At 42.2% G+C, this 27,779-nt stretch overlaps 1 protein-coding gene across 1 annotated transcript in view; it reads right to left on the minus strand.

The window, feature by feature from the left end:
* Positions 1–25,139, minus strand: part of LOC123772729 (uncharacterized) — a 50,049-nt gene extending 24,910 nt beyond the window's left edge. Inside the window, exons 1-4 of the mRNA XM_069303678.1 lie at positions 24,966–25,139; positions 20,828–21,064; positions 12,684–12,964; positions 2,573–2,713 (exon numbers count right to left, since the gene is read on the minus strand). Coding sequence (XP_069159779.1) covers positions 2,573–2,713; positions 12,684–12,964; positions 20,828–21,064; positions 24,966–25,139 — 833 coding nt within the window. The remainder of the gene's footprint in view (positions 1–2,572; positions 2,714–12,683; positions 12,965–20,827; positions 21,065–24,965) is intronic.
* Between the last annotated feature and the right edge of the window lie 2,640 nt (positions 25,140–27,779).

Consider the following 27,779-nt stretch of genomic DNA (forward strand, 5'->3'; position numbering starts at 1 on the left):
CCTACTTAAAATTTTCTTAGATTAAGGACCTGACCGAAACGCTGCATGTACTAGTGGCTTTACAAGACTGTAATCATCATTTTATGTATCCTCACATTCCCAATGTACCTTCTTGTATATGCATAACTAAATAAATAAATAAATAAATTGCGGTATATATATGTGTGGTATTTGGAAACCCCCATGTTCTCCTCCACTTAATGGATATTACAGTTGCCCTTGGATTTAAATAAGCAAAGTAAATTATACAAACTAATTCCCAAGATTTATTACTGAAGTTCCTACGACCCGGGAGTTCCATGATTACTGATTCCTTGCCTTTCTGGGGGATCGGTGATAGACACAATCATTAATGAGTTATTAATTATTAGTTATAAATTAATAACCCCTATTCTTGCTGTGCCCTCCTCATTTAATATTCAGTTTATATTCGCGGCAGTTCAGTGAGGGGGGTCATACTGAACTGTTGCAGTGTTAAGCTGGGGTTTTGAGCGAAGAAGTAGGAGGGTAGGAAAGATTCATTAAACGTAAGATTCAGTCCCATTACAATGAGCTAGAGTTTGGTAATTGTTTTGATTTATTGTACTACGTCTGAAATATGACTGTTTAAAATTGGGCTATTGGTAACGAAACTATACTAATAAACGCGGTTTCTGACAAATTTTGGTCTTAATGGACTCCATCATAATTTTGGACTTCTACTGGACTCTGTTAAATTCCGGTCTTACAGCTGATCTCTGATAAATTTGTTTTTTTTTTTTACTAGACTCTGACTAATATTTGGTCTTACAGCTGAACTCTGTCTCGTTTCGGTCCACAACTGGACTCTGACAAATTTTGATCCTAAAACGGACTCTGAATATTTTTTGGGTTGAAAATGGTCTCTGTCATATTTCGGTCTTCAACTGGATTCTGATGAAAATTGGTCTGAAAATGATATCTGATGAAATTTGGTCTTCTACTGGTGTCTGTTAAATTTCGGCCTTTTTTCTGGACTCTTACTCATTTTGGTCTTTAACTGGACTCTGACAATATTTGAATTTCCTCCATAAGAACTCTTTAAGAGTGCAGGTGCAAGTAAAACTCTGAAATATTTTGGTCGTAAATGGACTCTGACTATTTTTTGGTCTCTGATGAAAATCGGTCTTAAAACTGACTCTGATTAATTTCGGTCTTCAACTGGTTTCTGACTAATTTTCGGTCTTTTACTGGACTCTGATGAAAATCGGTCTGAAAATGGTCTCTAATAAAATTCGGTCTCCAAATGGTCTCTCAATAATTTGGGTCTTTTACAGGTGAAATCGCAGTATATGACTATAAAAACTAAAACTTACTGCTAAGATGTCTATTTTCCTTAACAAAACTTCTATGACAATATTATCTGAAAATGGTCTTTGTGAATTATTTTGGTCTTAAACTCGTAAATAAACTTCTATGATCTTATGAACTATTTTCCTAAAACTGAACTCGGAAAAAGTTTGAATTTCTCCCATAAGAACTCTTTAAGAACGTATGAGTGAATTTTGGTCTGAATTTTCCCCATAAGAATCCTTTAAGAACATATGAGTGATTTTGCAAAAAAGCAATAATTGAACGTAGAGTATATTTTTAAAAAAGATGAGAGCGGACTTTGCCCCTGAATTTTTCTATAAGATTTTCTTAACAAACTTCTATGAACTCTAAAACTATTTTCAATTTCCCTCATAAGAACCCTTTAAGAACTCAAGTACGATTTTTGCCTTGAATTTTCCCCATAAGAAATCCTTAAGACCTCAGGTACGATTTAAAAAAAAATCGTCGCTGCGCCGCCATCCCTACTACTCGCAACACATATACAGAGTGTGAGTGAACACCGGAACACATATATACAATGTGAGTGAACATCGGAACCCATATACAAAGTGTGAGTGAACACTGGAACACATATACAAAGTGTGAGTGAACACTGGAACACATATATACAATGTGAGTGAACATCGGAACCCATATACAAAATGTGAGTGAACACCGGAACACATATACAAAGTGTGAGTGAACACCGGAACACATATACAGAGTGTGAGTGAACACTAGAACACACACATATAAAGTGTTAGTGAACACTGGAACACATATAAAGTGTGAGTGAACACTGGAACACATATACAAAGTGTGAGTGAACACTAGAACACACACATATAAAGTGTTAGTGAACACTGGAACACATATAAAGTGTGAGTGAACACTGGAACACATATACAAAGTGTGAGTGAACACTGGAACACATATACAAAGTGTGAGTGAACACTGGAACACATATACAAAGTGTGAGTGAACACTGGAACACATATACAAAGTGTGAGTGAACACCAGAACACATATACAAAGTGTGAGTGAACACCTGAACACATATACAGAGTGTGAGTGAACACTAGAACACACACATATAAAGTGTTAGTGAACACCGGAACACATATACAGAGTGTGAGTGAACACTAGAACACACACATATAAAGTGTTAGTGAACACCGGAAGACATATACAGAGTGTGAGTGAATGAAAGCATCGCGTGCTAACAAATATTGAAACATACTTTTCCTTGATGGCTTGTTGGAGTCCGTCGGCGTGGGAGGCGGCAACGTAGGTGCGGGCAGCCACGGCCCTGAACAAGGTAGAGTTGGACTGCTTGTAGAAGTTATAGAAGTAGAGGTAGATGTCGGGATGCATCGCCACCCTGTCAAGACAAAATGAACTCTTATTACGAGTTTGTGATCAAGAAAGTGAAATTTTGTCTACACAAAGTTTAAAATGTGGTGAGATCTTCATTTTCTTATCAAGAGATATGGTATTATTTGTCAACTAAATCAGGTATTATTCATTGATTATTTGTCGGAAAAACGGACTTCATTTACTTGCATTTATTATAATAGGCAGTTAATATTACTGCCGTTTTATTATAAGCAAATTCGATCATGGAACACGTGGCACAGTGGAAATTTCCTCTCATAGAAAACGAGATATCATTGCCACATGATGTTATTAAATTCACCAGCCAAATAATGGGAAACATCATTGATACATCAGTCTTTGGACTGTAAACATCGGAAAGGCATTTCCCTTGAATCAACTTAATTACTAGTACCAAACTAGAGTAAATGTAGGCCCTCTTTTCACCACTTCTTGACCTCTGGACAAAACAACCAAGGCATCAGTGGGAGGAGGATCACAGTGAGTCACCACTTAATTTAATAACAAGTCACGCTGGGGTAAATCAAGCTCCGATAATTCTCCCTTGGACAACTGTGTTATGGAAAGTAAAGTGCTCCCGATATCAACACAACTTCATCAACTATCAAGGGAGGTGTCTTTTCTGATTCCTATACTATCTAGCTTATTACTGGCCTTTAATGTTTCCATTTAGGAATGCCGGTTAGCACACGAAACTAAACACAAAACAAGGCAAATATTCCTTGGATTTATAATAAATCATTACAATATTTCCTCTGATATAGCTGTCATATTATGATTGCCGTTATTATTTGTGAGTGTCCTTTGACAGTTGTAATTGAAGAGGAAGCAGAATTAACACTAGTTACCTAGTACACCAATACAGGTGTTGATGACAGCCTCAACAACGAGGATTATTTGGTGTGATCATCCTTGTTGACAACTGGTGAGCTAGGCCCACTATGTAGAGGTAAGGCCTCCTGTTACGAACCCGGATCCAGCGTCCGAGCACGGAGCAGTAACGACCACGCCATCTGTGGGTCAGCTCCCGAAACCCCCGCCAAACGGACGACGACACCTGGTGAGGACAAGGTGTACCAGCCACAAGGGCCAGTTTCCAGTCCTGTGCAGCTCACAACACAGCCGCTCCTGACCTCTGGTGAGGTGGTACTCCGACGACAGCGCCATCTATGGACTGGATACGTCAGGTGTTTGTGCCCGAGCCCGTAAGTGAGGTGTTTTAGTGTCCCAGTTATTGATGACGTGTCTGCTTACAGAGCCGACCTGGGACTGCTGTGATGGAAGTGGAGTCAGTCTACCCGAGGCAGCCAGTCTCCATACCTTGAACTTTGCTGCAGCTGTAGTGACGTCGTCCCCCCGGAAGAACACTGTGGTGTGTTAGCCTGCCAGTGGAGTGGCAGTAAAAGGATTTACCCGGGACCGACTGTTGGAGACGATCATCCACTGGGGTACTGAAGACAGGAGAGTGATTTGTGGTGTCACACGAGGCTCCTGTCTAGGGCGTTCCCCTTTTATCGTTCGTGGAGTGGCCGTACCAGCCTTGTTGGCTCAGAACCTGCCAGCAGACCAACTGGACGTGTGGTTGACGGCCTCCACGGCGGTGCCCCCAGTGGACCTGTGTTTTGGCTGACCTGTGGCCAGGGTAGGCTCAACTTCTTTGGAGAATTCGTTGTGAGGCCACGAAGAAAGCACCAAGGACTCGGCACCGAGAGTTATGGCACCAGCGTCTTCAGCAGAAGACATCGATTGTGGATTAATCCCCTTGTAAAGTGTTAATACCCCTCCCCCTTGTGCACTCTTTTATTTTATATATTTAATCGGTGATGGTGTTAATTATAATATTAAGTTCTTAACTTTCTTTCCCTACTCCCTTTTAAGTTACTTGCGTCACGGATCTCATCCCTTGATAGCCACTACTGGCTTGGGAACGGATACATATATCTTCCTCTAACAACATCAGATTAAGAACCCCGATGCGTCCCGAGAGGGCCGTAACACCTCCCCACTTAGTTAAAAATATATGTAGTGTAATATTGTAGTGAATGTCTAGTAACCAATAATTTATATTGATGACTACATAAATAAACCATAAACCCCCCAGAATGTGTAAAGAAAGGGATTTGTGAGAATATAAAATCATACAGTCCAATTTAAACATCAAACAGTTTGCTATTGAAAAATATAAATTATTGTAAAATATAAATGACTATATACATTAATATAACTTAATAAATATATAATGGTCAAAAATATATAAATGGTCAAAAGATTGGACGATGCAGATTAATGCTGACAAATGTAAGGTTTTGATGCTAGGCAATGGTAATAGTTACAAGATACAAGCTAGATGGTTTTGAGATTGCGAAGTCGGTCTGCATCCTTCCAAATGGATTACCAAAACCGCCATTGTACTCAGAATGTATAATATTCAACACCACTACCTAGAGAGGCAACAACGACACTTTCCTGCCCCATGGGAGATCACTCCTTTTCAAATTACTGTCCACCTTTCCCACCCAAGAAGCTGATTAAAAAACAACTACTGTTGTTCTTTAATCAATGGAACAACCCCCATTGTACTTTGCTTCGTCCAGAAGCAAAGTACAATGCCTTAAGCCAAATTGATGCTTTAGTCAGAGAGCGCTTCCTTTTCCAAATTATTTACACTGATGGCTCCTTACCCCAGTCTATGGTGCAGCTGGGAAGTACGGTTGTTGTGACAGAGATGGTTCCTTCTCCCATGAGTGTGGAGCACGTATTAATAACTGGACCTCCACTCTTCAAACAGAATTGGTTGCCATAATCCTTGCACTCGAGCGCGTATATGAATCTAAAGTTGAGACGCTAATTGTAAGTGACTCTTTGTCATCCTTAAGTGCCCTCAGCTCCACAAGGCATAACTGTGATGTCCTTGTGTCTGAAGCTAGACACAGATATAATGAAATAATCAATGATGGAGTCAGAGTTTGTCTCCTGTGGATTCCTTCCCATATTGGTCTCCGAATGCACGATAGAACTGATGAGTTGGCCAAGACTTTTGTTCGTAAAGAGGGAATTGATTACCATCTTGGACTGCCTTTGAGCAGCCTGAGGGCAGTAATATTCCGGGAACATCAACAAAATCTCGTAGACGTGAGGCAAAGAGAAATTCACACCAATTGCTCCATCTATCATCATTCTATTATGCAGGAAGAACTGCACGTCTATGGTTCATCCAGTAATGTTAGCAGACTTCTAGATGCTATCACTGCTAGGCTTAGGCTCGGCTACAAGTACCTCCGGGAGTTTATAACATCTGTTGATATAGATATGACTAAATGTAAACTGTCAGCAGCACTATTCGCATACTTTGCCTCATTATGTAATGGAATGTGAAAAAATCGCGGAATTGAGAGATAACACCATCAATGGAGTCTAAGAAATGTGTAAATAATTCATTCATAATGATGTACTGTCAGAATTCTAAGCGAAGTATCCAAAATTTGCTTACTGTAAAGCTGCCGCCAAATTGAGTGGGTGTGGGGCAAGACTGGTAACTGTGTGACTCAACATAAATGTAAAGTGCCTAGTATAGTGACTGTTGTGGCCTTTTCTTCAATCACTTGTGATATAAAAAGATTATTGATATGTATATGTAGTTGTGTAAATGATTGTATATATATGTACATGTGTATATAGCATTAACAATTGTGTAACTAGTTTCGAAAGATTGTCACTTGCTTAGCTAAATGAACTATGGGGTTCAGTTCCTGAACCCGTTATGTGCCTCTGTAACCCTTTCAACCACCACCACCCACGGGATGGGTATAGGGTGCATAATAAGGAAAGCAATTAAATTATAAGTTAGTGTTAAGAGACATCAGTCAACAGTGTAAAGATTACTTGGATGATATTGTAATATATCACAATAACTGTTAAGACCATATAGAAGGTTAAGCTAAACTATTGAAATGCTTAAAGGAGTCTAATCTAACTGTAAATGTGCACAAATGTGTTATTTATGATATGAAGTTGGAAACGGGAAGGAGTTACCACTTAAGAATTAAATACATATTATAAATTGGCCTCTATTACCTAGCAAGAAAGAGATACAAAGATATCTGGGGATGTGTGCATGACATTATGATGTGTGCATAAAATAGGAAGTTTTGTACAAAATTTTGCAGTGATTGCAGCTTCTCTGACAAACTTGTTAGGTAAGAATGTAACGTTTAAATTGTCTCAGGAATGTCAGGATGCATTTACTAAACTGACAGGAATGATGTCATCAGGTCCAGTTATAGCTAGTCCTGACTACCCTAAACCCTTTAAACTGAATATATAGGTGCTTCAGACTGGGATACTGATGTAGGAATGTGATGGTAGTATTGATCATCCATTACATTGCTATTCTAAGAAATTTACTAAACAATTATTCAACAGTGGAGAAAGAGGCTTTATCATTATTATTGGCAGTAAAGAAATTTAACCTTTATGTATCAGCCAATACTGTTGACGTTTTCACAGACCACAATCCCTTAACGTTTATTTCTTATATGAAAAAGTCAAATCAGAGAATATTAAAATGGTCATTATTATTGCAAGATTATAAGGTAGTCATCAAAAATGTTCTAGGTAAATTTAACACATTAGCAGATGATCTTTCTTGATTTCAAACCTCTGGGTTGATTATGTTATACATTTGCACACAGTTGTATATATTGTTGTACATATGCTGCTTATTACTTTAATATACAACTTGGGTAAACTTATTATTGAAATCTTTTTTTAGTTGGTAAAAATATGATAACAAAAAAAGGTGAAATTGACTTTCAGAAAATTTCAATTTTTTCCCATTGTTTCAGAGGAATGTTACGAACCTTGTCTCCTGTATAAATATTTTGGTAGAAACAGCTAGGTTACATAACGATATAGCTAAAAGAGAGAAAGCTACATAAAAGTCGATATATGTTTCCTGGCGGTATCAGTCACAGCTGGCTGCTGTGTGGTCGTGTGTCACTGATAACACTCAGCCCATGAAATGAGTACCGAGAGTTAGAGGTTTATTTTGGAGTATATGTTTATTGTATGTAAATCTTTTGCAAAGGAAAAATAAATTTATTTATATAACTCCCAATTAGAGTACTGGTAAATGGAATATATTGAGAGTGGTCAGAAATGATGAGAGATCTTGTATCAAGAGGCTGGTGACGTGGGAAAACTAGGCAGACGCCGACGAGATTTGACGAAGAGAGGATGTGCTAACTGAGGGCCTTGATTTTAGAGGGTTACATTTTGCCAGATATGCCACAATTTTGTATTTAATCAAGCTGCATGAGATCCTAGAGTAGTCTGAGGTACTACTAAGTGGGATAAATAGCGAGAGTGTCCAGGTGTATTAATATATTTATATGTGTATGGTTAAAATAATGGTATGTGTGGTTGCTCAAGAAACTTACGATTATTGGGTCAGAGTATTGTATTTAGGTTTACTATATTGCTTGTGATCTTTGAGAAAGGTAAACCATATTGGTGATTGACGATTACTGTACATGTGTGAAGTTCATTAGGATATGAGGAGTTTTCTACTAAATATTTTACCAATTAGAGGAATTTACTTTTAGTAAATATATATTTATTTTTGTTACTCTATTCAAAGGTTTCTATGCTCCTGTTGGAATTTTCCTTGGTTTAACTAGATGGCTAACGTCAATCCTACATCCCTAGACGAACAAGTAAATTAAGTGTAACTATATGACAGGAATAATAGCCTAGGGGGACTGTCGGAAAATCCGACACCAATTACTAATATCAATGCAATTGCAGATAATATTGCTGCATTGTATACACAAGTTAACCCAAAGAAAATGTAGTTTGTAGTGGAATTTTCCATCTATAGAAAACAGGATATCATTGCCACATACTATTATAAATTCACCAGTTATTCTGCTGGGAATTATTCTTACATACATTAATCTTTGGACTTTTACCATCATAAAACATCTCGTTTGAATTAATTTAATTATCAGAATCAAAATAAAGTAAATGTTACCCTTCTATCAGTTACTGACATCTCTACAAAGTGAGGGAGGCGTCAGTGGTGAGGGAGTGGTCAGCCATTGTTGTTAGACCTGAGGCGCAGGGAGCAAATTCGGCTCCTGTTAATTTCTCTTGGACAAAGTGTTATGGAAACCAAAGGTTTTCCGTCATCAACACGCTGTCAACATAATCAAGGAAAGTGTTCTGCCAAAACCCGTTTATCGAATCATTTTTGGCCATTAATGTCGGTAGATAGGGCGAACCAGTTAGAATGTGAACAGTCTCTTAAAAAAAGGTAATTAAGCCTTGGTCTTTATGATTCATTATACAGTGTTTTCTCTGATATAGCTGTCATATATTAGGATTCTGGCTCTACAGCTGTGCCTTTGACAGGTTAAGAAGAGGAAGCAAACTTTGTGTATCAGTTACTGGGTGACGGAAGCTGCCTCACACGTGGAAATTTAGTATCTACATCCTAGTTATATCTGGTGGACTAAGCTTGCTGTGTAATAAGATAAGGAACCTCCTCAATGTATACTAATATATGTAGTTTAATACTGTAGTTTGATTGGCTGCATATATATAAATTCAATATAAACCCCCCTCTAATGTGTAGTGGATCTATTTGTGAGATTATTGCAGAAATACAGTCCACTTAACATCATACAAATTGCTATCGAAAAATATAAATTAACGTAAATAAAAATTCTATATAAATTCATATAAATTAAATAAATATAAATCTCACAGGTCGGTTCCCACATTATATGGTCCTTCGAATCGCATTATTTGGTCCTTTGAACTGAGATTATTGGTCATCTTCGAGTCGGATGACAGATTATTTGGTCATCTTAGTACCGGATGAACCAGTTAACCAGTGGATTCATTAAATATACTAGTGCAGTGTGATTTATACAAAGCCAGTCAAAGACGGCGGCGTTGCCTCGAGCTAGCCCACGACCCCCCTCAGTTCAGTCCAGCCTCATCAGCGGTTTCAGGGTCACCCCACAGATATTTGGTGGAGTGTTATTCCGTGAAGTGACAGCGCTTATATTGAAGCCAGCCAAATTAGTGGCTGTGTCCTCCCGAGATTGTTCACGGATTTCGTGGTGTTAATTTCGCGAGAGATTATCCACAAATTTTGTGGAGTTAATTTTGCGAGGTCACTAATAATATTTAATACTTCTTGATAATATTAGAAGTTTCATAGAGGCAATTAAGAGGCTATCATCAATAATTGTGTATATTATTTCTCCAAAAGAGAAAATTATTTAATATATATTGCACTAGTGTTCTCAATATAATATTTACCAATTGCCAACCCACAACAGGGTAGGATATTACCATTGACTAGTTGAACTATTTATTATTCATCCTAGACCCATTATTACCATAGTCTAGTTGTACTATATTGAACAACCTAGCACCATTAATGAATGGTGCAGACCCTATTTTGGGTGTAATTTTTAACACCTCGAGTTGAGTTGTATATATAATAATTTACTTATCATCATTACACCTTTGAGTGATTAATTAGTGTCTATACCATCCTAGGGTGATATAGAAGAGCTAACCTAAAGGTACTTCCAGTGACACTGGTTTATCACTCAAATCATTAGTGTGTATGATTGTATATATATAATGTGTATTAAATTTAAGTGCTAACCTCTAGTAGAGGTAGGATTACAGCCTAGTGAGTGCAGAATTTTACCCTAGGCTACCATCAGTACTTGTTCAGTATTATGGGCAGCCCAAGTACAAGCCCCACAAGGCTTATCAACTAGCCAATATAGATAATGCAGGGAGAATGAAAAGAACCCTTGCAGGTCTTAAAGGACACTTAACAAGACAGATCAAGAAATGTGAAGATTTGTCACAACAGTCTCCAGTTGATTATGCTGACCTGGAAAGCTAATAACAAGCAGCTGCAGGTAAATTTGAGCAAATCAAATGCCAAATATCTCTCCTTGTGGAGACAGACTACTACCATCGATTCATCGGTAGCCCTACTAAATATCAGGGCATAACCATGCCTGATTATATTTCTCCAGTAGCATTATACTAAGGAGATTACAGCTGACTATAGCAACAGAGGTTGATGTTAATATCATCATTTAAAGCTGAAGATGAGTTCATGATGCCTCAGTGGCAAATCAGTGAACAGTAGCCTAAACCAGCTACAAGTCACTGCGACCAATGTCACTGAACCCACTGCAGTCTCAGAACCATACTTTACTTTAATGATGAGCTATTCAATCTTCTGAATCAATTAACTAAATTTAACCCCAATAAATCTGACGACTGATTTGATACATTTATTATTTAATCAAGATGTATTCCATGGGCCTCAGTGTTTATATATCAGTGACCAGTTACCTGAACAAGCTTCAAGTTATATCTAAAGTCACTGATCTCACTGCAGTCCCTAAATCATACTAGACTGTAGTACTTGATCACATTCAGTCTTCTGGGTTAAATAATATGTATTTAGGCTTGAATTTTAGCCTTTCAGGAGTAAAGAAGGAAATGAAATCGCATTAGACTTCTAACCGCTACAACTCTAGTACGGGACATCCGTCCTGTATGAACAGACACACAAATGTGTGATTACTAACTACTAACAACAAATTAATCTAATAATTCGAAGGAGGAGTATCGGTGTTCGTCTGTTCTAAATAGGACTTCGACCCGTGAGCAGCCCCCGGGGAATTATGTCGGAAAATCCGACACCAATTACTAATATCAATGCAATTGCAGATAATATTGCTGCATTGTATACAGAAGTTAACCCATAGAAAATGTAGCTTGTAGTGGAATTTTTCGTCTATAGAAAACGGGATATCATTGCCTCATACTATTATAAATTCACCAGCTATTCTGCTGGGAATTATTCTTACATACATTAGTCTTTGGACTTTTACCATCATAAAACATCTCGTTTGAATTAATTTAATTATCAGAATCAAAATAAAGTAAATGTTACCCTTCTATCAGTTACTGACATCTCTACAAAGTGAGGGAGGCGTCAGTGGTGAGGGAGTGGTCAGCCATTGTTGTTAGATCTGAGGCGCAGGGAGCAAATTCGACTCCTGTTAATTTCTCTTGTGCTATGGAAGTGCTATGGAAACCAAAGGTCTTCCATCATCAACACGCTGTCAACCTAATCAAGGAAAATGTTTTGCCGAAACCCGTTTATCTAATCATTTTTGGCCATTAATGTCAGTAGATAGGGCGAACAGGTTTGAATGCGAACAGCCTCTTAAAAAAAGGTAATTAAGGTCTTGGTCTTTATGATTCATTATACAGTGTTTTCTCTGATACAGCTGTCATATATTAGGATTCTGGCTTTACAGCTAGTGCCTTTGACAGGTCAAGAAGAGGAAGCAAACTTTGTGTATCAGTTACTGGGTGACGGAAGCTGCCTCACACGAGGAAATATGGTGTCTACATCCTAGTTATATCTGGTGGACTACGCTTGCTGTGTAATAAGATAAGGAACCTCCTCAATGTATACTAATATATGTAGTTTAATACTGTAGTTTGATTGGCTGCATATATATAAATTCAATATAAACCCCCCCCCCTAATGTGTAGTGGATCGATTTGTGAGATTATTGCAGAAATACAGTCTACTTAACATCATACAAATTGCTATCGAAAAATATAAATTAACGTAAAGATAAATTCTATATAAATTCATATAAAATAAATAAATATAAATCTCACAGGTCGGTTCCCACAGGGACACAGCCAAACTTATGACTGGATATTAAGGGCCAGACCGTGACAGAGAGTAAAACATCAGCAACAAAATACAAAAGGCTGTAACACAGACACCGGTAATCGAACATAACATATGTCATAACTAATATATAAGACATGATGGAATCTCCAAAGCAGCAATAAGCGTGTTAGCTCAGATCTGGGCCAGCACCCACCTTGCATCTGTCTGTATGAGCTGCTCGAGGTTCTCTGGTCTGGGCGGGTACTTGAGCACAGTGAGGAAGGCAGTAAGGTTGCCCCGGTAAGCCGTGCCCACGATGAAGGCCAACACCAGCCACGCTCCCACCACAATCTGTGTGGAGCTCCTGCTGGGGAGGCGTCTAGTGAAATCCTGCCCCAGAAGCGTCCCCACCACGTCCTGCGTCACCAGCAAGGGTCCTGGGGGACTCCGTCCTTCTCCTTCCTTTGGGGTGATGGTCGCCTCCGAGCGAGCAACCTGAGAGTCAACAACAGTGAGTGAGAGACTGACGTGCAAACAACTTGGCGGGGCTCTTCCCACCAAACATTTTAATATTCATTGCGAGAGACATTGGTTCCTATTCATATATGACAGGATATGAATAGTCAATCAATCGTGAAGTTAAATTCTTCAGGTTTACTCCCACACACTAGGAGGAAACCGTCTAGCACCAAACATATGTAACATCATAACTATATTCTTCCATACTATAAACACTCAATTACTGCATAATTGTTAGTATACTGGTATTCCTCTGTTGGGTATGGGAAACCTGGTAGGCATACTGATGTGCCCCTAGTCACAGGTCAGACTACCTGTACGGTCATCCAACCAATACTGGCCTTAACCTGACTGACCAATTAACGTGTAAATCTTTCGCTAAACAACATAAGCACACTGCAACACCGGCAAACCTCTACATCACTGGAAATATTTATTATGCACGCTCACCTACATCACAACCACTCCAGAGCCATTATGTAGATGCTTGACAATAATTCACATATAGAGGAGTCTGAGGTAGTTGGCATTGCTATGTTCTCCTACACCACAAATAAAATGACTTTTTCAGGCAGGACTCTGAGCTTTACCAAATTCAACATGAACTATACCATAACATCCAACACGAACATTAGCACAACGTCTAACACAAACGTTAGCACAACATCCAAAGCTAACATTAGCACAACATCCAACACAGACATCAGCACATCACCCAACACGAATGTTAGAACAATGTTCAACACAAACATTGGCACAACGTCCAACATGAACGTTAGCATAACGTCCAACATGAACAATATCACAATGTCTAACATGGACGTTAGCTCAACGTCCAATACGAATATTAGCACAACGTTCAACAAGAACATTTGTACAACATTCAACACAAACATAAGTACAGCGTCCACCACAAACGTTAGCACAGCATCCAACACAAAGATTATCACAACATCCACCACGAACATTAACACAACATCCAACACGAGCATTTGTAGCATGTGCTACATGAACATTAGCTCAATGTCCAATATATACATTAGCACAACGTCTAATGTGATCACTGGCAACACGTCCAACAAGTTCACTATCACTAAGGAGGCATTATAATCAGATTTTCCCAAAAATTAATTAAATGAAAACTGGTTCGATTTCAATCAAACTTTTTTGACGAGTTGTACATGAAAAGAGTTTCATCTGGCCCAAGTCTCAGCATCGTAGCACAAATAGGAAGGGAGAAAAAAATATTGAAGTAGGTGTCAAAGTTATTCCAAAATGGTCAACAACGATTATCAAACACAAGTGTCAACTGAAATCATATTTATGACTTTCAGCTATCACAATAGCATATATTAAAAAAATATTATAATTAGTTTCATTAGAAAAAAAATTAAGTTAAAAAAAAATGTTTTTTTTTTGCTTTTGTTTTGTATTTTTTTTTTGTTTTTTTATTGGACGATTTACATGAAACTTATACACCAGACTGCACATAAGCCTATCTGTAAGGATGCCAATTTTGGAGAAAACTGGTTGATGTCAACCTCAGCCACAGATGGCAGCACCTTAGACTTTATTATTTTCATATTTATTTTCAAGTAACATAAATGTTCAAATAACTTTTTCAATTTTTATTCAATTTACATGAAACTTACACCTTGCATGTAAAGTCTATGTCTCTAAAATCGGTAGTTAGCTTTTTTCCCTAAGTTAATTTATTGATTTTATAATAGCAATAAACATAATATATTTGCATAATTTTTGGGGGGGAACTAAAAATTTCTATTAGGGAAAACTAAAAATGTTTTGGAAAATATCTAACTACCGATCCTTTATTATATGCTAATGTGTCAGAAAAGTGTCATAGAATAATTATATCTGAAAGGTGGTTTTTTTATTATTTACACTTGAAAATGTGTAAAATTCGTTGAAAAACAAAAAAACAAAAAAAATCTCCCTTTCTATTTACGCTACAGTACTGAAACTTGGAAGAATTGCAGCTCTTTTCATATACAACCAGTCAAAAACATTGGTTGACATTGAACAACTTTGAGTAAACAATCTAATGCCCTCTAAGCGCAACATGACCATTAGCACCACGTCCAACAATAACTTAAATTCAAGGTCCAACACAATCATTAGCACTATATATATCTATCATATGCTGTAGCAAAACTGATTGATTGATTGATTGATAAAGATTAAGCCACCCAAGAGGTGGCACGGGCATGAATAGCCCGTAAGTGGCGTAGCAAGACGTCCAACTCAAACACTAACACCACGTCCAACTCAAATATTAGTATCACGTTAGTATCAAAAAGAACATAGCATAAAAAAGAAGATTAGCAATATGTCCAACAATAACATTAGCACCACGTCCAACATTACCATTAGCACTATGCCTAATATTAACACCACGTCCAACATCATTAGCACCACTTCCAACATTAACATTAGCACCACGTCCAACATTAACATTAGCACCACGTCCAACATTACCATTAGCACTATGCCTAATATTAACACCACGTCCAACATCATTAGCACCACTTCCAACATTAACATTAGCACTACGTCCAACATTAACATTAGTACCACGTCCAACACAAACATTAGTACAACGTCCAACATGAACATTAATACCACATCAAAAATTAACATTAGCACAACGTTTAACATGAACAGTTAGTGCCATGTCCAACATGGACCCTAGCCCCAAGTCCAAAATGAACAATAACACCACGTCGAAAATAAACATTAACACTACGTCGAAAATTTGCATTATTGCCACGTCCAACATTAACATGAGATCTACGTCCAACATTACCATCAGCACCACGTCCTACAATAATATTAGTAACACGTCCAACATTACCATTTGTACCACGTCCAACACGAGCATTATAACAACGTCAACACGAGCATTATAACAACGTCAACACGAGCATCACGTCCAATACGAGCATTAGCACCACGTCCAACAGGAACAATAAGACCAGGTCCAACACGAGCATCACGTCCAACAGGAACAGTAAGACCAAGTCCAACACGAGCACCACGTCCAACAGGAACAATAAGACCAGGTCCAACACGAGCACCACGTCCAACAGGATCAATAAAACCAGGTCCAACACGAGCACCACGTCCAACAGGAACAATAAGACCAAGTCCAACACGAGCACCACGTCCAACAGGAACAGTAAGACCAAGTCCAACACGAGCACCACGTCCAACAGGAACAGTAAGACCAAGTCCAACACGAGCACCACGTCCAACAGGAACAGTAAGACCAAGTCCAACACGAGCACCACGTCCAACAGGAACAGTAACGTGGTCACACGTTGATGGTCAGGTGTGCCACTTGTGTGGCGCACCTGTGTGTGTTCCCTCTAAGAATGTCACCAAACACGCTCTGTGAGGCCTTGCATTTCTTGCCATAATGTCTGACATATTGCTAATTCTCAGTATCACTCCTGAGCCCAACTTGGCTCACAGTGTCAGTCCTGAGCCCAGCTTGGCTCACAGTGTCAGTCCTGAGCCCAGCTTGGCTCACAGTGTCACTCCTGAGCCCAGCTTGGCTCACAGTGTCACTCCTGAGCCCAGCTTGGCTCACAGTGTCAGTCCTGAGCCCAGCTTGGCTCACAGTGTCACTCCTGAACCCAGCTTGGCTCACAGTGTCACTCCTGAGCCCAGCTTGGCTCACAGTGTCAGTCCTGAGCCCAGCTTGGCTCACAGTGTCAGTCCTGAGCCCAGCTTGGCTCACAGTGTCACTCCTGAGCCCAGCTTGGCTCACAGTGTCAGTCCTGAGCCCAGCTTGGCTCACAGTGTCACTCCTGAGCCCAGCTTGGCTCACAGTGTCAGTCCTGAGCCCAGCTTTGAGCACAGTGTCAGTCCTGAGTCCAGCTTGGCTCACAGTGTCAGTCCTGAGCCCAGCTTGGCTCACAGTGTCAGTCCTGAGCCCAGTTTGGCTCACAGTGTCAGTCCTGAGCCCAGCTTGGCTCACAGTGTCAGTCCTGAGCCCAGCTTGGCTCACAGTGTCACTGCTGAGCCCAGCTTGGCTCACAGTGTCAGTCCTGAGCCCAGCTTGGAGCACAGTGTCACTCCTGAGCCCAGCTTGGCTCACAGTGTCACTCCTGAGCCCAGCTTGGCTCACAGTGTCAGTCCTGAGCCCAGCTTGGCTCACAGTGTCACTCCTGAGCCCAGCTTGGCTCACAGTGTCACTCCTGAGCCCAGCTTGGCTCACAGTGTCACTCCTGAGCCCAGCTTGGCTCACCGTGTCACTCCTGAGCCCAGCTTGGCTCACAGTGTCAGTCCTGAGCCCAGCTTGGCTCACAGTGTCAGTCCTGAGCCCAGCTTGGCTCACAGTGTCAGTCCTGAGCCCAGCTTGGCTCACAGTGTCACTCCTGAGCCCAGCTTGGCTCACAGTGTCAGTCCTGAGCCCAGCTTGGCTCACAGTGTCAGTCCTGAGCCCAGCTTCGCTCATAAGTATACTGTCTAGAGAACATTGTCTTTAAGCTGCAGAATTTCAGCTTGAGGCGCTGTGTAACGTTCCTCGAACAGTCTCCCGGAAGCTGCTCGTTTGGAAGTCATCCAATTGCAACTTCATCTTCAAACACTGATTTCTAAGGAAGATTGTTTTCCTTCTTGATTTAACTGCTGCAACACTGTTTTGTTCCCAAGTGTACAATGTCATCTGACCTACACAGAAACACTTGTTAGTCCTTCAAGGCGAGTTATTCCGTAACCTCTTTTGTCAATTGTCTTTAATCTTCTTTCTTTAGTTTCAATTTATTTTTATTTATTTATTCATTTATTTATTTATTTATTTATACAAGAGTGTTTACATTCTTGTACATCCACTAGTACGCATAGCATTTCGGGCAAGTCCTTAAGTCTATGTTCCTGGGAATACGACCCCGCGAAAAATCGTTTAACAACCAAGTATCTATTTTACTGTTGAGTTAAACAGAGGCTACTGTTAGGGATTTGCGCCGCCACAAGCTCGTTTCAGTGCAAATTACCATCAATACTCAGAATAGACTTAAAACAATGATCAAGCGAGAGGGGTTATTCAGTAAATTCAATTTTAATAATAAAAGGATAGATTGGGAGAAAATAAACAGGGAACTTACAAACATTCAAAGCTATAAAAATCCTACACAAGGAACAGAAAAACTGACTTATGAAGCATATGAAGCCTGTCTGAAACATGTTCCTTTGAGGAAAGCCAGAAAGAGGTCCAACGTAGAAAAAGAACGCAGACGACACTACAAAGGAAGAACAGAAAAAACGGAAATGCTTAAGCAGACACGACTTACCATACAAAGAAGGAATAATTTAAACAGTAAGATTGAAAAAATCGTGCAGAAATTGAAGAATTCATACCAGATTGATGAAAGGCAACTAGAACAGAAAGCAATTCAGGAAATAAAGAAAAAAACAAAATATTTCTTCACATATGCAAAATCAAAAGCAAAAACCACTGCCAGTATTGAACCTATTCGCATGAATGAAGATTCATACACTGAGGATTACAAAGAATTAGTGAAATCCTAAAAAAAAGCAGTATGAGGACATGTTTTGCACTCCAATAAACAGCTTGAAAGTGGAAAATCCTGACAGCGTCTTTATGCGTGATATCCAAACCCCCGTAATATAACTGATATCAACACGAGCGTGAAAGATTTTGAAAGAGAAATTGACAACGTGCCCATGCACTCAGCCCCAGGTCCAGACTCATGGAATTCAATATTTATAAGAAATGCAAAGTGCCATTAGCACAGGCACTCAGTATAGTGTGGAGGAAGAGCTTGGACACAGGGGAGATACCAGATGCGCTTAAATCAGCAAACATAGTCCCTCCACATAAGGGAGGGAGCAAAGCATTGGCAGAGAATTATTGACCAGTTGCACTAACGTCCAACATAATAAAAGTATTTGAGAGAATAATCAGGAGTGAGGTCACCAGTTTCATGAAGACCAATGACCTTCACAACCTAGGCCAACATGGATTTAGAGCGGGATGATCATGCCTCTCATAGCTACGTGACCACTATGGCAAAATCACTGAGGCATTAGAAGAAAAATTGAATGCAGATGTGGTATACACGGACGTCGCAAAGGCGTTCGATGAATGTCACCTTGGAATGATAGCACACAAAATAAGGTCAATGGGCATAACTGGTAAAGTAGGACGCTGGATACTCAGGTTTCTGTCGAACAGAACACAAAGAGTAACAGTCAACCATATAAAATCGAGTCCAAGCCCAGTTGAAAGCTCTGTACCTCAGGGTACAGTCCTTGCACCGCTGCTTTTCCTTATTCTGATATCAGATATAGACAAAATACAAGTCACAGCTTCGTATCATCCATTGCAGATGACACAAAAATCAGCGTGAAAATTATCTTTGTGTAAGACATTGAAAAACTACAAACAGATATTACAAATTTTGTAAAGAAAATAAAGTTTTCGACTTGGCAGCAGAAAATAACATGATGTTTAACAGTGATGAATTCCAGGTACTCAGGAACAATAAAAATGAGGATATTATCATAATACAGGATACAAAACACAATCAGATTTGCCCATAGTAAGAAAGCAGCATGTATGGGATTTGGGTATAATGATGTCTGACGACCTAACGTTTAGGGACCATAACCAAATATTGTGTCAGCCAGAAAAATGATAGGATGGATTACGAAACTTTCAAATCCAGGGATCCCATCACAATGGTTTTACTATTCAAAGGACTTGTGCTGTCCCGTCTTGAGTACTGCTCAGTACTCACTTCCTCTTTCAGAGCAGGAGAGATTGCTGATATAGAGGTACAGAGAACATATACGGCATACATAGACACAATAAAGCTCCTAAATTATTGGGATCGTCTCAACGCTCTCCAACTGTACTCACTAGAAAGGAAACGAGAGAGATATTATTTAAATAATATACACGTGGAAAATACTGGAGGGACAGGTCACAAATCTACACAGTAAAATAGCAACATACTGGAGTGAACGGTATTGAAGTAAATGCAGAATAGAACCAGTGAAGAGCAGGGGTGCCATAGGCACAATCAGAGAACACTGTATAAACATCAGAAGTCTGCGGTCCCAACGAATATAAGAAATATTGCTGGAACAAACGTGGACATCTTCAAGAGAAAACTAGATAGCGTTTTTTTTTCAATAACTGCCGGACAAACCGGGGTGTGGTGGATATGTGGGCTGCGGGCCACTCTAAGCAACAGCCAGTTGGACCAAGCTCTCACAAGTCAAGCCTGGCCTCGGGATGGACTTGGGGAGTAGAACACCCAGAACCCCACCAAGCAGGTATAACTAAAACAAATCATTATTCTCCTATAATACAGGAGTAACACAGTCAAGGTACTGCCCAGTCCTGAAAAATAGAAAACATTTCATAATTTACAAATGTTATTTTAGAAGCTGAGAGCAAGAACTATGGCCAAAATGAGGAGGGTCCTTTACCCACTAATTTTTCGGCTTATAATTGCACAAATACATTCTTTTGTGTGAACCAATATGAAGAGCCAGGACCAGCCTGAAGATAGTTTAATGTGGAGACCCTGCTGTAGGTACATACACATGATCATGACTCACAATACCCGGGGGCCAGGGGAACCAAGCCAGGTGCACACCCACCAGCAGGAGAATGGGCGGGACTAGGAAGGGACCAGGGAGACCAAGCCAGGTGCACACCCACCAGCAGGAGAATGGGCGGGACTAGGAAGGGACCAGGGAGACCAAGCCAGGCACACACCCACCAGCAGGAGAATGGGCGGGACTAGGAAGGGACCAGGGAGACCAAGCCAGGTGCACACTCACCAGCAGGAGAGTGGGCGGGACTAGGAAGAGAAGGCCGACCACAGCCGCCCACACCTGGCCGCTGAAGGGGTGGTAGAGGCTCTGCCAGCGAGGTGGCAGCAGGGGCTTGGCCATGGCGAAGGTCAGTGTGGCTTCCTCGATCATGAAGGTGGAGTCATGGTTTTGTGCGAGGAGGGACAACAGCGCCACCTTCGTCGACCTCAAGAAGGACACCCGCGTCCTTACGTCTTGCATGATCTGTGGATGATAGTGGTGGTGAGTGGTGGTGGTGGTGATGATGATGATGAGTGGTGGTGAGTGGTGGTGGTGGTGGTGATGATGATGAGTGGTGGTAGTGAGTGACGGATTGGTGGTGGTGGTGGTGATGATGAGTGGTGGTGGTGGTGGTGATGATGAGTGGTGGTGGTGACTGACGGAGTGGTGGAGGTGACTGACGGAGTGGTGGTGGTGACTGACGGAGTGGTGGTGGTGACTGACGGAGTGGTGGTGGTGGTGGTGAGTAACGGATTGGTGGTGGTGAGTGACGGAGTGGTGGTGATGATGAGTGGTGGTGGTGAGTGGTGGTGGTGACTGACGGAGTGGTGGTGGTGACTGACGGAGTGGTGGTGGTGACTGACGGAGTGGTGGTGGTGACTGACGGAGTGGTGGTGGTGAGTGACGGAGTGGTGGTGGTGAGTGACGGATTGGTGGTGGTGAGTGACGGAGTGGTGGTGGTGGTGGTGATGATGAGTGGTGGTGGTGGTGGTGACTGATGGAGTGGTGGTGGTGGTGGTGGTGACTGATGGAGTGGTGGTGGTGATGAGTGGTGGTGGTGGTGAGTGAGGGAGTGTTGGTGAGTGACGGAGTGGTGATGAGTGACGGAGTGGTGGTGGTGAGTGACGGAGTGGTGGTGGTGGTGAGTGACGGAGTTGTGGTGGTGGTGGTGAGTGAGGGAGTGGTGGTGAGTGACAGAGTGGTGGTGAGTGACAGAGTGGTGGTGGTGGTGGTGATGAGTGTTGGTGGTGGTGAGGGTGGTGGTGATGATGGTGAGTGAGGGAGTGTTGGTGAGTGAGACCCATACCCATCCTGTGGGCGGGTGTTGTAATCCACAAGTTAGGAGTGAATGTTAGCTAGAGAATCATTACTACAATACTTAACAAATGATGAATAGAAGTACATGTTAATTATTTCAGACTGTGGACACACATCGAGGTAAGGTCAGGGGATTAAGACAGCAGCTGCTTGCCCAAACGTATGTAGCAGCCAAGAAGACAAAGGGTGACCTCACGTTTCAAGGAACAAGGTGACCTACGGTTATATATCCTCCTTGGGAGGCAAGTGTGTGATGGTTGAAGCTATTGCTGGCTGAGGACAGTCTGTTGGGAGGAGTGGAACGGGCAAGTCCTCCTGATCTCCGTCTGTGGCAGCAATAAAGTGGAACTGACAAATATGTGGGGACTCGATGTGATCTCGTTGATCAAGTCAAGTCTACAGTATGTGAGTATTGAATGGAAGACTAACTGGGTGTGTTGAGTTGAAATGATGATTCAGTATTAGGGACTTAGGCGGAGGTTTCAAGCGCAGGTGGTGACTGGGGAGGTTTAGTGGGTTTATGGGTGTGGGAAGATGATTTAACCAGAGAGAGTAAGTTAATGTATTATTCATTGTCAAAGTATATTTCATGTAATTAAATTGGAAAACCCGACGGGCTTTTATCACCTTCCATATGTTGTCATTGAATTCCTACAAGTTCAAGTTCAAGTATGTTTATTGAGACAAGAAAGAAATACATCTCAAAGGGATAGAGTAGCTCAGGCTATTTCTGCCCCCTCTACCTGTACAAACCTAGTGGTACGTCTCAAGGGTCAGGTGTGCAGAAGTACACGGTGGTAGTAACGGTTGCTGAGGCAAGGAGTTATGTGTTGTGTAATCGCTGTGAACGGAATGAACCAGGGTTCAGTGATCACGACACGGTAGTGGACCACCATACCCATTGTGTGGGCGGTAGTGAACCCCCCATACGCATCCTGAGGGCAGTAGTGCACCACCATACCCATCTTGAGGGCAGTAGTGCACCACCATACCCATCCTGTGGGCAGTAGTGCACCACCATACCCATCCTGAGGGCAGTAGTGCACCACCATACCCATCCTGTGGGCAGTAGTGCACCACCATACCCATCCTGAGGGCAGTAGTGTACCACCATACCCATCCTGTGGGCAGTAGTGCACCACCATACCCATCCTGAGGGCAGTAGTGCACCACCATACCCATCCTGAGGGCAGTAGTGCACCACCATACCCATCCTGTGGGCAGTAGTGCACCACCATACCCATCCTGTGGGCATTAGTGAGCCGCACACCCATCTTGTGGACAGTAGTGCGGTAGTGGAGAAACTTTCCACCCAAATTATAGCATAAAATTTCCACCAAAATTATAGATTTTTGTGACGTCGCCTAAACAACAACAACGGGTTTGTAGAATATAGAAATGTATTTGTTTTGTTTTATAATAGGTTAGGTTAGGTTGGTTTGACGGGGCTTATGAATTGAATAAGAGAAAGATATGAGCAATGATACAATAAACCAAATATGAGTGGTTACAAGGCATCATGACACAGCCCGTGATGTCACATGCAGAGAACATTAGAGATTAAGGAATGTGCTAATGAGAGACCGGGTCCTTCCTTGGAACACCTTGTAACATTGTGTTTTAAAGCAACGTGTCCTATTGGTGGATCAAACTGCATTGGGGATGATGACGTCAGAAAGAAGGTAACTGCAGAAGGCCTATTTCAAAACATGCGAGGCCGTTTTTACTCAATGCACTTCATATATATGTATAGTGAATGAGTATTTAGATTTTTATATGCTACAAAAGAGTGTGGGAGGCATGTTTTTGAGCGAATGTGAGACGCGCATAGGACTAACAGCAATATATTTATAATGGATTACTTCTGAACTCTCTATTGAAGTCACCATGCCTGAAGGGTCTGTTTTCATACAAATGGCTGAATTACCTCTGAATTCGTCGGTAATTCAATTGTGACATTCGTCGGGGAGTCGGTAAGTGGTACTTACAGTCTGTGTGTGGTACTGGACTTACAGAGGCACAAAGTGGGTTAACATAACATCTAGGTAACTAGATGTATTGGGCTAACGTAACATCATAGTAGCATCTAGGGGTCTAAGCCGAGCAGTAGTAACATCTAGGGGGTCTGCTGATTATATTGGATGATCCATTAATGTGTCGCTCTTCTTGCATGATAGTATGATGATTGATGGAATTACTAGTGTACCTATCATTTTGCCTCATATCTACAAGATTTTGTTGAAGTTCTAGGTGAGCTATTGCTCTCAGACTGCTTATTGACACTCCAAGGTTATACTGAATTTCTCCTTTAAAGGCAGATTCTTTGGCTAACTCATCAGCTCTATCATTCATTCCGAGGCCATCATGAGATGGAGACCACATGAAATGGACTGATGTTACCATCATTATTAATTTTGTTGTATTTGTGTCTAGCTTCAGACACGAGCATGTTACAGTTATGTCTTAAAGAGTTGAGAGCTATTAATTAAGGATGATCAATAGTCACTTACAATTAATGTATCAACTTGTACACATGTGGAGTATACAGGAAAATAATCAGACAGGATGGTTGAATAGACATAATTGTGGAACAGAGGGATATTGAGATAGATAGTATGGTGTGACAAGCAGGCAGGTGGTTCGGACAGGCTGGTGGATCAGGGCTGCTGAACAGAAGGATTTGGGAAAAGTAAGTTTGTGAGACATGCAAGAATGCGAGATAGAACATACTGTGGGACAGACAGGATGCTGAAATATAATTACGAGCTATTCATGCCCGTGCCACCTCTTGGGTGGCTTAATCTTTATCAATCTGAAATATAAGTTTTATTGGACAGAAAGGAGAATGTGACAGGCATGATGGTGAGCCAGGCATAGAGTAAAAAAATATTTTATTATCAACGTTTTCAGAAAACCTCCACTAAATGTCTTCAGCATTAATTATCAAAAAGTTGTATCATGTCAGTTATATTCCAAAATAATAGATCAATAAAGTTTTGATAAGAAAAATCACACATAAAAGCGTTTGGAAGTAAAATTCAGGTTAAAGTAAAATGCCAGGCCTTACATCATTACTGTTAGTTGGAGGGATGGCCCTGAAGGTGAAGTTGAGAGCCCCAGCAATGGTCTCCAGGATGATGTAGTCCCGTCCCGTGGTGCGGGAGACCTTGCTGCCGTCCGCTGCCCTCTCCTCCACCACCATCCAGATGGGCTCGAAGGCTAGAGCAGTTACGTTAACCATCGCTCCGTAGAAACTGAAGAGAGAGTGATTGGAACTGAATAAGTCTGGTTGATTGCCTGATTACCTACCATTATTCGCACGATTTAGCACTATAATATGAGTACAGTATTAGAAAAGAGCCAAGTTTACAAGGCTTCCTGGTCCAGGCCAAGGCGTCCAAATTTACACTACTCACATGCAGCACTCGTCCATGCTACGCTTCAAGTAAGCCAGTGCTATAACATGTATATTGTGTAGCCGGCTAACTTGCTCTCTAACCAGGTGTTCCCAGCCAGGTGTTCCCAGCCAGGTGTTCCCAGCCAGGTGTTCCCAGCCAGGTGTTCCCAGCCAGGTGTTCCTAGCCGGGTGTTCCCAGCCAGGTGTTCCCAGCCAGGTGTTCCCAGCCGGGTGTTCCCAGCCAGGTGTTCCCAGCCAGGTGTTCCCAGCCGGGTGTTCCAAGCCAGGTGTTCCCAGCCGGGTGTTCCCAGCCGGGTGTTCCCAGCCGGGTGTTCCCAGCCAGGTGTTCCAAGCCAGGTGTTCCCAGCCAGGTGTTCCCAGCCAGGTGTTCCCAGCCAGGTGTTCCCAGCCAGGTGTTCCCAGCCGGGTGTTCCCAGCCGGGTGTTCCCAGCCAGGTGTTCCCAGCCAGGTGTTCCCAGCCAGGTGTTCCCAGCCAGGTGTTCCCAGCCAGGTGTTCCCAGCCAGGTGTTTCCAGCCAGGTGTTCCCAGCCAGGTGTTCCCAGCCAGGTGTTCCTAGCCGGGTGTTCCCAGCCAGGTGTTCCCAGCCAGGTGTTCCCAGCCAGGTGTTCCCAGCCAGGTGTTCCTAGCCGGGTGTTCCCAGCCAGGTGTTCCCAGCCAGGTGTTCCCAGCCAGGTGTTCCCAGCCAGGTGTTCCCAGCCAGGTGTTCCTAACCGGGTGTTCCCAGCCAGGTGTTCCCAGCCAGGTGTTCCCAGCCAGGTGTTCCTAACCGGGTGTTCCCAGCCAGGTGTTCCCAGCCAGGTGTTCCCAGCCAGGTGTTCCTAGCCGGGTGTTCCCAGCCAGGTGTTCCCAGCCAGGTGTTCCCAGCCAGGTGTTCCCAGCCAGGTGTTCCCAGCCAGGTGTTCCCAGCCAGGTGTTCCTAGCCAGGTGTTCCCAGCCAGGTGTTCCCAGCCAGGTGTTCCCAGCCAGGTGTTCCAAACCAAGTACTCACTTAGTTGTGCTTGCGGGAGTTGAGCTCTGGCTCTTTGGCCCCCGCCTCTCAACTGTCAATCAACTGGTGTACAGATGCCTGAGCCTACTGGGCTCTATCATACCTACATTTGAAGCTGTGTATGGAGTCAGCCTCCACCACATCACTGCCTAATGCATTCCATCTGTTAACTACTCTGACACTGAAATAATTCTTTCTAATGTCTCTGTGGCTTATTTGGGGACTAAGTCTTTACCTGAGTCCCCTTGTTCGTGTCCCACCCGCACTAAAGAGTTTGTCTTTGTCCACCCTGTCAATTCCACTGAGAATTTTGTAGGTGGTTATCATGTCTCCCCTTACTCTTCTGTTTTCCAGGGACGTGAGGTTCAGCTCCCTTAGCCTTTCCTCGTAGCTCATACCTCTCAGTTCCGGGACGAGCCTGGTGGCATACCGCTGAATCTTCTCTAACTTTGTCTTGTGTTTAACTAGGTATGGAGTCCAGGCTGGAGCTGCATAATACAGAATTGGTCTGACATAGGTGGTATACAGGATCCTGAACGATTCCTTACACAAGTTTCTAAAAGCAGTTCATATGTTGGCCAATCTAGCATATGCCACTGATGATATCCTTTTGATGTGGGCCTCTGGGGACAGGCTCGGTGTGATATCAACCCCCAGTTCTTTCTCTCTATTCGACTCATGCAGGATATCACCTCCCAGATGGTACCTTGTGTTCAGCCTCCTGCTCCCTTCGCCTAACCTTACACTATCTTGAGTTGAACTTTAGCAGCCATTTTCTAGACCATTTCTCCAGCCTGTCCAGGTCGTCCTGTAGTCTCTGTCTATCTTCAACTGTCTTGATTCTTCTCATAATTTTTACAGGTGAGTGTCCCACCTGCAGGAGACGCTTCTTCACCCACAGGGTTATTAACCCATGGAACCGCCTACCCACCGAAGCCGTAAATGCCAAAACTCTGTTACGTTTTAAAATCTACCTGGAAAAGATCTCATAGAGCTGCTACTACAGGACACAGCCCCTTCAGGAGCTGCTACTCCAGGAGACAGCCCCTTCAGGAGCTGCTACTCCAGGAGACTGTCCCTTCAGGAGCTGCTACTCCAGGAGACAGCCCCTTCAGGAGCTGCTACTCCAGGAGACAGCCCCTTCAGGAGCTGCTACTCCAGGAGACAGCCCCTTCAGGAGCTGCTACTCCAGGAGACAGCCGCTTCAGGAGCTGCTACTCCAGGAGACTGCCCCTTCAGGAGCTGGTACTCCAGGAGACTGCCCCTTCAAGAGCTGCTACTCCAGGAGACAGCCCCTTCAGGAGCTGCTACTCCAGGAGACAGCCCCTTCAGGAGCTGCTACTCCAGGAGACAGCCCCTTCAGGAGCTGCTACTCCAGGAGACAGCCCCTTCAGGAGCTGCTACTCCAGGAGACAAACTAACTCCCCGAGCAATTTAGAAAATAAGAAAAAAAATCTGTTTAGTAGTTTAATTTC

Source organism: Procambarus clarkii, chromosome 50 (genome assembly GCF_040958095.1).
Source record: "Procambarus clarkii isolate CNS0578487 chromosome 50, FALCON_Pclarkii_2.0, whole genome shotgun sequence".
Lineage (NCBI taxonomy): Eukaryota > Metazoa > Arthropoda > Malacostraca > Decapoda > Cambaridae > Procambarus > Procambarus clarkii.